The 11,939-nt window shown below is 46.7% G+C and overlaps 1 protein-coding gene across 1 annotated transcript; it reads left to right on the top strand.

Annotated features, from left to right (window-relative positions):
* Window positions 1-657: 657 nt before the first annotated feature.
* On the top strand, window positions 658-10,730 carry LOC116712363 (uncharacterized). Its single transcript, XM_032552229.1, has 15 exons — window positions 658-2,799; window positions 4,514-4,655; window positions 4,733-4,843; window positions 4,915-4,963; window positions 5,114-5,250; window positions 5,354-5,457; window positions 5,527-5,637; window positions 6,624-6,884; window positions 6,968-7,047; window positions 7,721-7,933; window positions 8,434-8,512; window positions 8,582-8,683; window positions 8,754-8,842; window positions 8,914-8,983; window positions 9,850-10,730. Exons 1-15 carry the CDS (start codon window positions 859-861, stop codon window positions 9,976-9,978), a joined length of 3,618 nt encoding a protein of 1,205 aa, XP_032408120.1. The 5' UTR covers window positions 658-858; the 3' UTR covers window positions 9,979-10,730.
* The last annotated feature ends 1,209 nt before the right edge of the window (window positions 10,731-11,939 follow it).

Below are 11,939 nucleotides of genomic sequence, written 5' to 3'. Positions count from 1 at the left end.
AGGGCCCATCGGTGTTCAGAGGGGGCCACAGACACATGACACGTTTTCAGGGTTTTTGTTGTAAAACAGTTTTCCTTCCAGTTCACTATTACACTCTACTTGTGATTATTAAAGGAACTCTAGCTGACACTGCAGCTTTCTGTCATGTTTCTAGAGCCGCCTGACTCATAATTCAATATATTCAAAAAACAAACAAAACAAAACTCTGACTTTGTCAAAAACAGCATTGTATCCATACCAATTGTTTTTCATGTCTTTGTTTTATGTGTATGTTTTTGCATGTTTTGTTAATATCATGTTCTATTATTTACATTATTATTGCTATTTCACTAGAAAACCCATCTAGGGCGAAGTTTTGCACATTAGCTTGTGCTATTAGCATCATGATTCAGGCGTGGGACTGCAGCTTCATTCAGGTTGTTTATGTTATTGTGTGTTTGTCCCTAACAAATAAAGCTAATGAATAAAATCAAAAAATAAAAGAAGGATCCTCCATGAGCAGATTATTCTCACACATGGCAGGTTGAGAAGGGAAGGACCTGGAGTGGGGAGGGGGGGATTTCCTGGAAGAACCCAGCTCAGTGATTGGTGGGCTGCTGGATCATGTGACTCCTCTCAGTCTGTGCCCTAATTCAAACACATAGACCACCCTCCCTGGGTTGAGTGGCAGGGACATGTGAGCCCCTCACTCCAGCTATTCTGGGAAGGCCGGCGGGGCCGGAGGGGGGAGCGTTCCTGTTCCCGCATGCGGGCCGGCGGCGGCGAGGAGCAGCTGCTGTGTTACTCTCATGTTGTGTGGCTCTTGGTGAGTGCGGCCGTAGCAGACTTGTGTTTTACTCTCCCTCCAGGCCGGAGAAGATGGGCTGCTGCTTTAGTAAGGAGCTCGGCCCCGAGCCGCAGACTGAGAGGAGCGTTCTGTTATCGGCGCCCCTCCAGGACGGGCTCAGCACGCTGACGGAGCAGGTCAGGAGGCAGGCTGAGGCCGTGGCCCACAGCGCCCGCCTGGAGGACCAGGAGCCGGCCAGGGAACAGGACCGGCCCGGGCCCGACCCGGACCGCACCCAGGTGGCTCTGTCTGGCGGTGAGGCGGAACCGCAGCGGCCCCAGAAGAGCCCAGAGGCCTTCATCACCACAAACACACACACAGATACCAGAGCAATGGCTGCTGGGACGCGGGAGGCCAGCTCCGGCCGCGGGACGCCTCCCTACATGGAGGTGTCCACCCAGAATCCGCTCGGTCCTGAGACTCTGGAGACCGCCGCGCACCGGGCCGCGGGGTGCAGCGGGGCGCCGGAGCACGGCGAGCAGGGAGGGCCGGAGCCGGGTCCCCAATCGGGCCTCCAGGACGCAGCAGGATTCCCACTCAATGCTGCAGCAACGCACCGCAGCTTCTACAGCATCTGTCCCATCGGAGCCGAGGAGCTGGAGCCCAGCTGGACCCAGACGGCTCTGCCCGGCACACCCTCCAGCCAATCAGAGGCCAGCATGTTCAGGGACCATGCCCACACAGGTATAGCCTGGTCACATGACCAGGAAGTGGTCTCTGCTGACAAACTGGATCCTGACTCAGTTCTGGAGAAGGACGGAGTGTTAAATCAAAAGGGTGAGGCCGCCGTGAGCGGCGAGGACCCTCAGGCATCCACAGTGGACAGCCATCAGCTGAAGGACCCCGGCGCCGCCACAGAAGAAGAAAACATCCGCTTAAGGAAGAAAGAAGCAGAGCTAAGCAGTGATGGGTCTGGGTTCAGAGCTGGGCAGGAAGTCCAGAACCGTCCAGGTCCGAAGACCGTCGAGGTCCGAATGCTGCTCCAGGAGGAAGACGAGGATGACCTTTGTCTGCTGGAGGGACCGACCCTCCGACTATGCCACACAGAGGTCATCTGCAGGGTCAGCAATGCTACAGCGACCCCGACCCGACGTGGTCAGAACCCCACCCCGCTGGCTCCCGGGTCAGACTCCTTCCATCAGGAACCCAAAGAGCCGACAGGAAACACTAAGGCAGAGCTCTGTGATGAAGCTGAGCAGGGGTCAGAGGTCATCATTCAGAGAAGCCTTGCAGAGGCCGGCGATGCTGCCTCTGGTGTACAGGAACCAGAACCACAGGGCTGGGACCGGATTGGACCTCAGAACCATGAAGGTATAAGCCACCATCCTCCCAGCCGCTCTGGGCCGCCACCTTCCTCTCCTGTTTCCTCCTCTTCCTCACACGAGGAGGCGCCGTCTGACGGGTTTACTCCAGCGGGTCAGAGACCCCCCCCCAAACCGGATCGGACCTTTGACTCTTCCTCAGACAGAAACAACATGGAGAAGATGAAGAGTTCACTCCCCGTTGCCCCCGGTTACTCAGACTGGATGGTTACAGATGCTAGCTGCCAGGAGAGTTCTGGTTCGGTGCCAGTGGACCCAGATCAGATCGATGTTTATGCCTCCACTCCGTCCTACGAGATTCACTTCCTGAACCAGGAAGTTCCAGCCACTGAGGAAGAGGAGGAGGAGGAGGAGGAGAAGGAGGGCGGGATCAGGGACATGGTGTCGGAGCTGCTGGGAGAGCTGGCCGAGGCGTCCGTCTGCCGCCTGTACCCCCAGCCCTGGATCCGGCTGAGCCCGGACCAGAACCCCGATGCTCTGGCCCAGGGCGCGTCGGAGGCGGACAGGACGAAGGGCGAGGATGAGGAGCAGATCCCGGCCCTGGTGTCAGAGCTGCAGCCCTCCATGGCCCTGCTGGGGGCCTTCCCCTACAGCACGGCGACGCCCCAGGGGCCCTGCGTCTGGGACTGGCACACCAGCGGCTCCCAGGCTGTAAGTCTGGCTCCAGCTCTACTGCTCCATGTCTCACACACACACGCACACCCACACACACACACACACACACACTGGAAGGAAAACATCTGGAATATTCTAGGTTTGACACAACAAATGGGTTATTATTCACATGTACACACACAGTTTCAAGAGATGAGATTTTATTGATAATCCAGACTGGAGTTAACTTGGAGTCATGGTTTTCGTTACATTCAGATGATTGTGCTGACCTTTGACCCTAACAGCGCTGTTTTCTACATGATGAACCTGAACTGAGCACTGAGAAGAATCAGTGAACAGCCATGCTGTGTTTCATGTGTGCATCATAATCTGTCTAGGAGCTGTGATGTACAAATTATGATTTAGCAACTTTTCAATCTGAGGTGTTTTAGTGTAAAACAGATTTGGAACTTTGGAGTAAAGAAGATTCATGGCAAAATATTAATTGGTAAGAAAAAATGATTGAATCGTGAAAGTCAGGAAGGTCTGAGGAGAAAACCAGACCAGGTTCATGTGTCTCTGTCACATCATTTAGAAGGTAATATGACGTTATGAAAACATGTCAGAATACAGCTGCACTTTGCTGATTTTCGTGCCACCTGTAATAGATTTTCTTATTCCTGATGAGTTGACGCTTCAGCGCTTTGGGACGATTTGCCAGAAAACTGCAAGTCCCACATAAGTGAGGGACTTGTATTTTCTAAAGTCAGACAAAATTGTTACATTTGATGCATAATACATGTAGAAAGAGTGAAAATTGAGTTAACAGAATTTGTTCAGAGACCATAAAAATTTTTGCTCTAGCAGCTGAAGAACTTTGTAATTGGATTCCATTGAAAATGTGACATCTGACAATAATATGACCAAAAAATTGAAGAGGAATTTTATGAAAATAGTAAAAAGCATAAAAAAGCTGGAACATACAGAAGTAACCAAAAGGCGTTAAGACAATTCAAAGTTTGAATGACATTTTTAAGTGAAAGTATGTGGAAGTGTTTACATTTGAAAAACAGGCAAGTTTTAGCAGAATGTTTTAGGGGTTTCCATTTATTTCATTCTATAAAGTGAAACATTCTGTGGGCAAATTTCAGTTTTAATTAGAATTTGGCTAAATTATAATAGAGTTTATATGAAACGATCATTCAGTGTTTCTTTATCCTTCACATTTAAAAGCAATTTTCTCTTGATCAAAGTTTTCTACAGACAATAAAGAACTTTTTCTTATATAATCATGTAGAAACAATAAAGTATAACATGATAACTAAAATCACACAAGATAAAACCATTAAACCACAGAGTTAAAAGCAGCTGAACACGATCTGATCAACAGACTGGTTTCTGCCTCTGGTTTCCAGTCTGGAACTGGGAATCTTTAACAGTTTCTGGTTTGTGATGCTGTCAAAGTTCTGACTACTAAGGTTGTTCCAACCACTTAAACTGGTAAAAACAAGAAATAAACCTGTTGGCATGACTCATTTACCTAGTGAACTCTGAACATGAACAGATTCAGTGAACCTGAGTGAACTGAGAACTAGTTAAGGGTTTGATGAACTAGTTAAGCTGTTGTTAATCCAAGAAGTGGCTCAACATGCTGAACCAGAGCGGTGTAAACTGGGCTCAGAACATTCATTAGGATGTGGATCTGTTTCCTGTCTGCTCACACCACCAGGAAGTCTAAATGTGTTTTAGAGTTAAATGTTGTTTGTTTCAGGAAGCTGCTGCTGCTCCGTGTCTCAACCCTGAAGCTGAAGTATGGAACGACCCCAACCTGAGCTTCCACATCCCCGACCCGGACTACCAGCAGCTGCAGCAGCCGTGGCTGCAGCTCCCCGACAACCTGAACCACCAGGAAGGTGAGCCCAGGGTCCCGCCTCTTCACCGCATCACGCCGTCCTCTTTACCTCACCTTCCCCTATCGCCATCCCATCAGGATTCGTGTCAGAGTTTGAAGGGAACGTGGACCTGGCGGAGGCCGAGTATCTGACTCAAACGCCTGAAGCTCTGGCGGTGAACGGAGAGACTTCTGATCCTCCGGTTACAGGTAGGAGCTGGAATCACGCAGCAGCAACACTTGTCACACTGTCGGACTGAAAACATCTGCTCTGTTTCCAGATGAGATCCGAGAGGAACTGAGCAGAGCTCTGGAGTCCTGCCTGACCAGGTAACATCTGGAACCACAGCGGCTGGTGCAGCAGAAAGCTCCTTTACCCGCCGTGTTTACCCTCCATGTGTCTCTGAGTACAGAGAAATGTGCGTTTTGCTGTTTTCTGGATCTAACCTCTCCGTCAGCCTTTCCTGCTCTCCTTCTCAGGGATTATCTGAGCAGCGACCTGTACCTTAAGTCCCAGATGGACAACGACCAGTATGTCTCCATCGCCACGCTGGCCAGCCTGGACGGCATCAAGAACCTCACCACAGACCTGGAGCTCATCTCCGACATCCTCAAATGTGGCTCCGTGTTTTAGCTCCCACTAACACATCAATATTTTACTCTAAAAAACTTTAATCACCAGAATAATTGAGCGCTAACGTCCTGCTCTCTGGTTGGCAGCCATGCCTCTGGTCCAGGTGGCCCCGTGCGGGCAGAAAGTCCGGCCCAGGCAGAACCGCTGCGTTGTGATCTTGCGGGAGATTCCTGACACCACGCCTGCAGAGGTGAGTCCCGCTGCTGCACCGATCCGCCTGCTGCTCTCTGCAGGCTTTACCCTCTGATGTTCCCTGCAGGAGGTGGAGGCTCTGTTCGAAGGAGAGAACCTTCCCAAAGTCCTGAGCTGTGAGGTCGTCAACAACGACAACTGGTTCCTCACTTTTCAGTCAGAGGCTGACGCTCAGCAGGTACAACAGCTCCTATCAAAGTCTTACCTAAGTTTCAAACCACAATGCTGCTGGAGAGCCAGTCACTGATCCAGCTATCAAAGACACTAACAGGTTGATGTCAACCACAAAGATCTGACAGGAAATACAAGAAAAAGACTGAATGCCACCAACTAACCAAAATCTGAAAAGTGTGTCGTGTTGGTATTCAGCCTCCATTCAGAACCATGTTTGGTCTCAGCTTTTCACAACAGACTCAAGTCAGTTTGGATGGACATCAGTCCAACTAAGCTCAGACATGAATAATAAGAATGAACTAATGACACATTCTATGTACAGCAGCTCTATGCTCCCTCCTTTACCTTCAGATTCATGTTGCAGGAGTGAAATAGATACTGGTATTCATAGTATGACTAATATTTAGTTATTAAAGCTTTAAAATGGAAATGATATTGAAAACATTCAGTTATCTTCCTGTTTCCTGTTATGAACATGAAGTTGTTGTTATCCGTTATCAGACGCCGGGCTGGCCGCTGAAGGTTCAGCCTGGACATTTACAGTCAACAGCAGAAACCACACTGGGAAGACTTACCAGAGGTTTTGCTGTTTGCTTCTCTGTTCGATGTTTTCTTTAAAAAAATCAATTAAATTGATCCAATATCATCATTCTTACTTAAATCTGGGCTTTGACTGGGCCATTCTGACATGAGTCTGCTTTGATCTGAGCTCCAGTGGTCCAGATCTGGTTCATCATCAGGCCTCTGCAGAGCTTCAGCACTGCAGTAGTGAATTAGTCATAAACTGAGCTGTTCGTACAACACACCAGAACCAGAACCATGCTGCATGTTCAGGGTGGTCACCCTGCTGGAAGGTGAACTTTGACCCCAGTCTCAGGTCTTCTGCTGCCTCCAGCAGATTTTGTGCTCCAGCAGCTTGGCTGTATTTCTGTCAGATTATAATCCTATCAGTGTGTGGGATGTGACAGAGTAACATGGCCGGTCCTTCAGGCCTACAGGTACCTGAGAGAGGAGGTCCGGGTGTTTAAGGGGAAACCCATCATGGCCCGGATCAAAGCTAAGACCATGGCTATTGCCTCCTTCGCCCCCAAGAATGGCTACAGGCCCGTCCAGTTGGACCAGTGCAGCAGCCGCTACAGCTCCTACTTCCCCCCCACCACGTTCAACCCGTCCTGCCTCCCTCAGCAGATGTTTGACCAGAACAATGAGGCATGGCCCGCCACCTCGGCCCAGTACCAGGAGAACGTGGAGGTGAGAGCAGAACCGGGTTTCCTGATCCGGACCTGGTCCGTCCTACTCAGTGTTTCAGTCATTAACTCTGATTCTCTCTGCAGCCTGAGCTGCTGATGAACAACTTGATGAACGAGTTTCCAGCAGCTTCTACCTTCAAGCCACACGCAGCTCACAGACAGAGGTACGACCGCCACCCTGCTGCTGCCGTTCTTAAAGGGCCAGTGTAAAAAAAAAAAATCCACTTTTATCAGCTCTACATCTTCTAATAATATTACTCTCTCCTTCAAAAACAGAAGCCTCAATTCGTTCATTCATATTTGAGAAATCCTTTAATCTCCATGGCAACCATTTAGCAGCTGGACCTAGCTCCGCCTTTGAGGCAAACCTCCTCCACTTCACAGAGCAACTCTCTCCCACTCAGCTCCTTCAGACTAGCCTGCCGAAATTAGCAAACACCTGTTGGAACTGCTGAGCTCATTGTAGGAGCTACTCAGAGCAACGCTGGAAAAATGTTGTTAAAGGGTTAATAGAGGAGCCATGTTGCATGTTCTTCCTGTAGGCGGAGCTTCAGAAAGGATATGAGATTCTTAAAGAGACAGAGGCCCAATTTTAAGGCGTTAAATTACAATGTTAAATTTCTTTTAAGTGATATTTGATATATACAGGATTATGACAACTTTAGGTAACATAGTAACTTGATTGTGCTATAAAATGGTGCTGCGTGCCTGGAAACTACATAATACTGCTCCTTTAATGCACCGGGTCTGAGTCGGTTCCATGCAGTTTGGACCGGGTCTGAGCCGGTTCCGTGCAGTTTGGACCAGGTTGGAGCTGAATTTGGTCTCTACTTGCAGGAGGGGCTCCAGGATGCTGAGCTGTGGAGACCGCTGGCAGGCCCACCACCCGGACCTCTACCAGCCGTCGGAGCAGCTGTCTGCAGACCAGTACTCCTCTCCCTCCCTGAGGGCCCGGCGGGGCCGGCTGAGGGGCGGCCTGCGCCGGCAGAGCCGGGGCGGAAGAACAGAATCCAACAAACAGGTTCTGGTGCCCCCCTCTGACCGGGGAAGGTAATGTAACTGTTCCTGTTGCAGAATCTCAGCAGCTGTAGTTCAGCCTCAGCAGGCCTTCCTGTTCTCTTTGGTAAATACTAACCAAACCTTAGCAAGCTAGCAGCAGCTGGCAGCGTAGGAACATTTTGCCCTGCATGCAGAGCCCTGTGTGTGTTTAGAGTGGAAAACTCTGAAGATCATGCAGACATTTCAGATGTTAATGTTTGAAGCTGATTAACAAACTGACAGCTGTAATTGTAGACAAAGTATTGACTCAGATGGGCTGAATACAAATGCACACCGCATTTTTCAGATTTTCTTTTTTGTTGACACAAAATTTTTCTTCCACTTCACAGTTTATCTTTACTTTTTCTTTGTCTTTCATAAAACCCCCCAAAACACTGAAGTTTGAGGCTAGTAAGCAACAAAACATGGAAAAGTTTAGTTTAGCGATGCTCTGCAACACGAGGATTTCACTGCAGAGATGCAGAAAACAGGTTTTTGTTTTTCTGTCTCAGTTACAGCAGGAGGGGAACCTTCGGCCAGAAGAGGAGGGAGACGGAGAAATCCTTGGAGAGACCCAAACTGAACTCTGAGGTAAGAAAACACAGCAGAGGTCAGACTGTGGAAAAGTGAACCACTCCCATTCTGTCTCCTCTTCATTAGCCTCCTCCTCCTCCTCTGGAGCTCAGCCTGTCCAGCTTCCCCCCACTGTCTACTGCAAATGTTGCCACAGCGACGACGCCTGCAGCTAATGACAGCGTCAAGGTAACGCACACACTCATACACACCCACACCTGAATCAGTTCCAGTCTGACCTGTGTGTCTGAATCATCAGAGTCCGACAAAAAGCAGCAGCTCAAACTCATCGTCCTCATCCTCATCATCATCACTTCCTCCAGTGGAGCCTCAGCCGGCGTCTCTGCTGTGAGTATCCAGCTGTTGCGGCTGTGCGGCCGGACCGGAGGCTTCACATGCAGCTCTGTTGTTGTGTGCAGGAAAGACGGGGACAGCGGAGAGACGACGGTGGAGGACAAACCAGTCCAGCTGCCACTGGAACCAGCAGCAGTAAGACACATTCAGGACTCACGTTTATCACCTGGATCAGCCAGAGGGGGAGATGTGGGTCGTTTAATGGTGCTTGTCTCTGGTTGAAGCTGATCTGGGTTCAGTTCAACAGGAGAAAAGAACAAAATGTTTCCTATTGCTTCATTTTAACAACACAAAGACAAAAACACAACCAGCTCTGTGACAGCAGCGTGTGACTCCCTGATTAGGTCACTTCAATATTAAACATTTCAACCTTTTATTTAAAACAAAGCCTGCCCACTAGACAAACAGTCTTAAATAGTTGCTTAGCAACTCTTACCAATATACGCTGAACCTCTTTTAAAAAGATTAAACTAATCAGGGCATTTAAGATGAAAACCTTTTTCTGTAAATCTGTTGTTGATGTTGGAAGGATTTTTATCTGCAGATTTATCTTTTTCTACAAACGTTCACTAAAGGAATGATGACACTGCATTTTAGGCCATAAACTTTATTTTCTTACTTTTAAAGGAATTGAACTCTGTTGATTTTCACCTTTTAATGTATTTCTAATATTGTATAACAGACTTATGTGAAAAATCACATTTCTTTCAATTTCTTTTAATTGTCAGAATAATCGGTTACTAAAATAGTTTTATCCGTTTTCTTGTGTATTTTGTCTGCTGGTTTTAATCCATTGTGATGTCACTAATCGCATCACATGAAAACTTCATGAAAACGTTGTACTCTATCACAGTGGGGAAACCCAGCTCTATTTGAACTGGACTCATTTGTTGGTTTAAAAACAGTGTATGGTTTATGTAAAGATGAAAAGTACATGAATAATTGAAACATGTCGGCGTATCCGCCTCCTGACGCCCGGTCCTGTTCTTCACTTCCTTCAGGAGCTGAAGAAGCTGAGCTACGCTGAGATCTGCCAGAAGGCTTCATCCAATGAGGCGTCGGCGCCGCTGGCTGACCCCGCCCCCTCAGCGGAGTACCAGGCATCCCAACAGCCTCTGCTGCCGCCGTGAGACAAAAACAGTCTGATGGGAATGTGTAGTTGTATAGCTGGCTGTATATTTATTATAAAGATTGATCAGTAAGTAATGGAGATAAACTCTGAGCTAAACAGAAACCAGTCTTTACAAGCTCAGGATTTTTAATCTTAGAACTATAGAAACTGCTGATGCTGAATGGAAATTTTTAACACTTTAATTTTTTGGCAGGGAACTGAAAATAATCTGTAAATGTTTTTGTAATTCTTTAGTTTTGTTTCTTGTCTTGTTGTTGGGCTCAGTGTAATGAGAGCCAGGCGTTATTTTCAGATTTATTGTATTTGGCCGTCGGCTCTGTACAGGAAGTTCTGTCAGGATTCTGTTATTTATTCTGAATTTTTAAGTCTGAAGTGGATCTTTCCCGTGTTTAGAGGCCCAACAATTAATAACCAGATCTGTAAAGCCTTCCTGTATGTTTGAAAGTACTGAATATCAACTCTTTATTGTTGCTCTGTTTTATTTAATTTTAAACACAGATTCAGTTTTATTTGTTAAACTGGCCTGTTTTAGTTGTTGACTTTATTTAACTTGCTGAGTTTTGACCGCTGAGCGTCCAAGAACAAACTGATTCAACTTGAAGAAATGTTTTCTTTGATTGTAAAGAGACTAATGTTGTTTTCTGATGTGAAGTTTGAATGTAAAGCTGGCACCATTGTGACATATGTTGTTGTGTACAAATGTACAGAATACTGAACAGAAATATATTAAAGAAGTGCCTTTACAAGTAACATGTTTAGATTTTTATTTGTTTGAAGCTCCGAGTCATTCAGCCTCTTGCAGATTTACTTCCTTCTCTTAACCAGCAGATGGCGGTAGAGCCACATCACAACTCTAATTACATTGTTTGGCTCAGCATTTGTTTATCAGCTGCCTAATGAATAGCATGCAGCATACTAATGAAATGATCCATACTGGGCTCACTTCATCACACTTTACTCAAATAAAACTGATGACTTCAGGATCCGCCTCTGAATTCAGTTCACACCAGAATGACCAAATTTGGTCTGAACAGATTCTGGTTTAGTAATAAATCCTGTCGTTGTTCCACCGGGCCACAGGTGCATTCACCTGCATTCAGAGGAGACCCGCACACGGAGTGGCAGGTGTCAAAACCAGGGCGCCACATTTCTCCTGCTTCACATGAAATGAGTAAAAGTTTTAAAATGCAGGAAGCTGCTGTTTTTCCTGGCAGGACTCATAAATCTCCTGTAATGAAAACGGGTCACAGGCTGCGCTCAGACTGATCACGTTTTAGTTCATTTCCCCTTTCAGCTGCAGGTCATCTGAGGGCAGAAACTGACATCAAGGGGACAGAAATAGAAACGGTTGTTTTTTCCTCTTGGAATCTGTAATGAACTTTTCACCTGAAAAATGTGGTTCAAATGATCAAATAAATTCAAGGAAATGAATTTTTATACAGGTTTGAGTTTGGCTGATGACTCACATGTGCTGATATTTTGTTACTGAGACTTTGTGCTCCGAAGAGGCTTTGCTGCAGAGTGGGTCACCTGCAAATAGGAATGTTATAAAAGGTTTTAGATGCACAATGGAGACATAACAGGCCAAAATCATAATATCAGCCAAAAATTTAATAAAGTGCATCTGATCAAGTCGCCTCCTAAATACATATTCTGTCTTCAGGCCATCTTGTCACCAGGTCTGACTTTCCCTCACCTCTCTTTTTGCGTTTTTATTTTAATTTGAAAGGACTCTATTTATATAGTTTTAATGCAATATTGACGTGAAATAACATTTTTGGAAGAGACATGAGAAAGAAACAAAATTTCTCAAGTCAGTCCAACAAATTTATTTTTAAATGAAATAATTCAATACTAAAATTATTTTTAAGCAAGAAAATTAACAGTTGAATTTCAAGAGTCTAAGTCAGTAAAACCCGATGCAAACTTTATTACACAGTGGAGCATTTTGTTTTAAAA

The sequence above is a fragment of the Xiphophorus hellerii genome, chromosome 21, assembly GCF_003331165.1.
Source record: "Xiphophorus hellerii strain 12219 chromosome 21, Xiphophorus_hellerii-4.1, whole genome shotgun sequence".
NCBI classification, from domain to species: Eukaryota; Metazoa; Chordata; class Actinopteri; order Cyprinodontiformes; family Poeciliidae; genus Xiphophorus; species Xiphophorus hellerii.
Note: the sequence above shows the minus strand (reverse complement) of the source record. Positions and strands in the feature narration are given on the sequence as shown.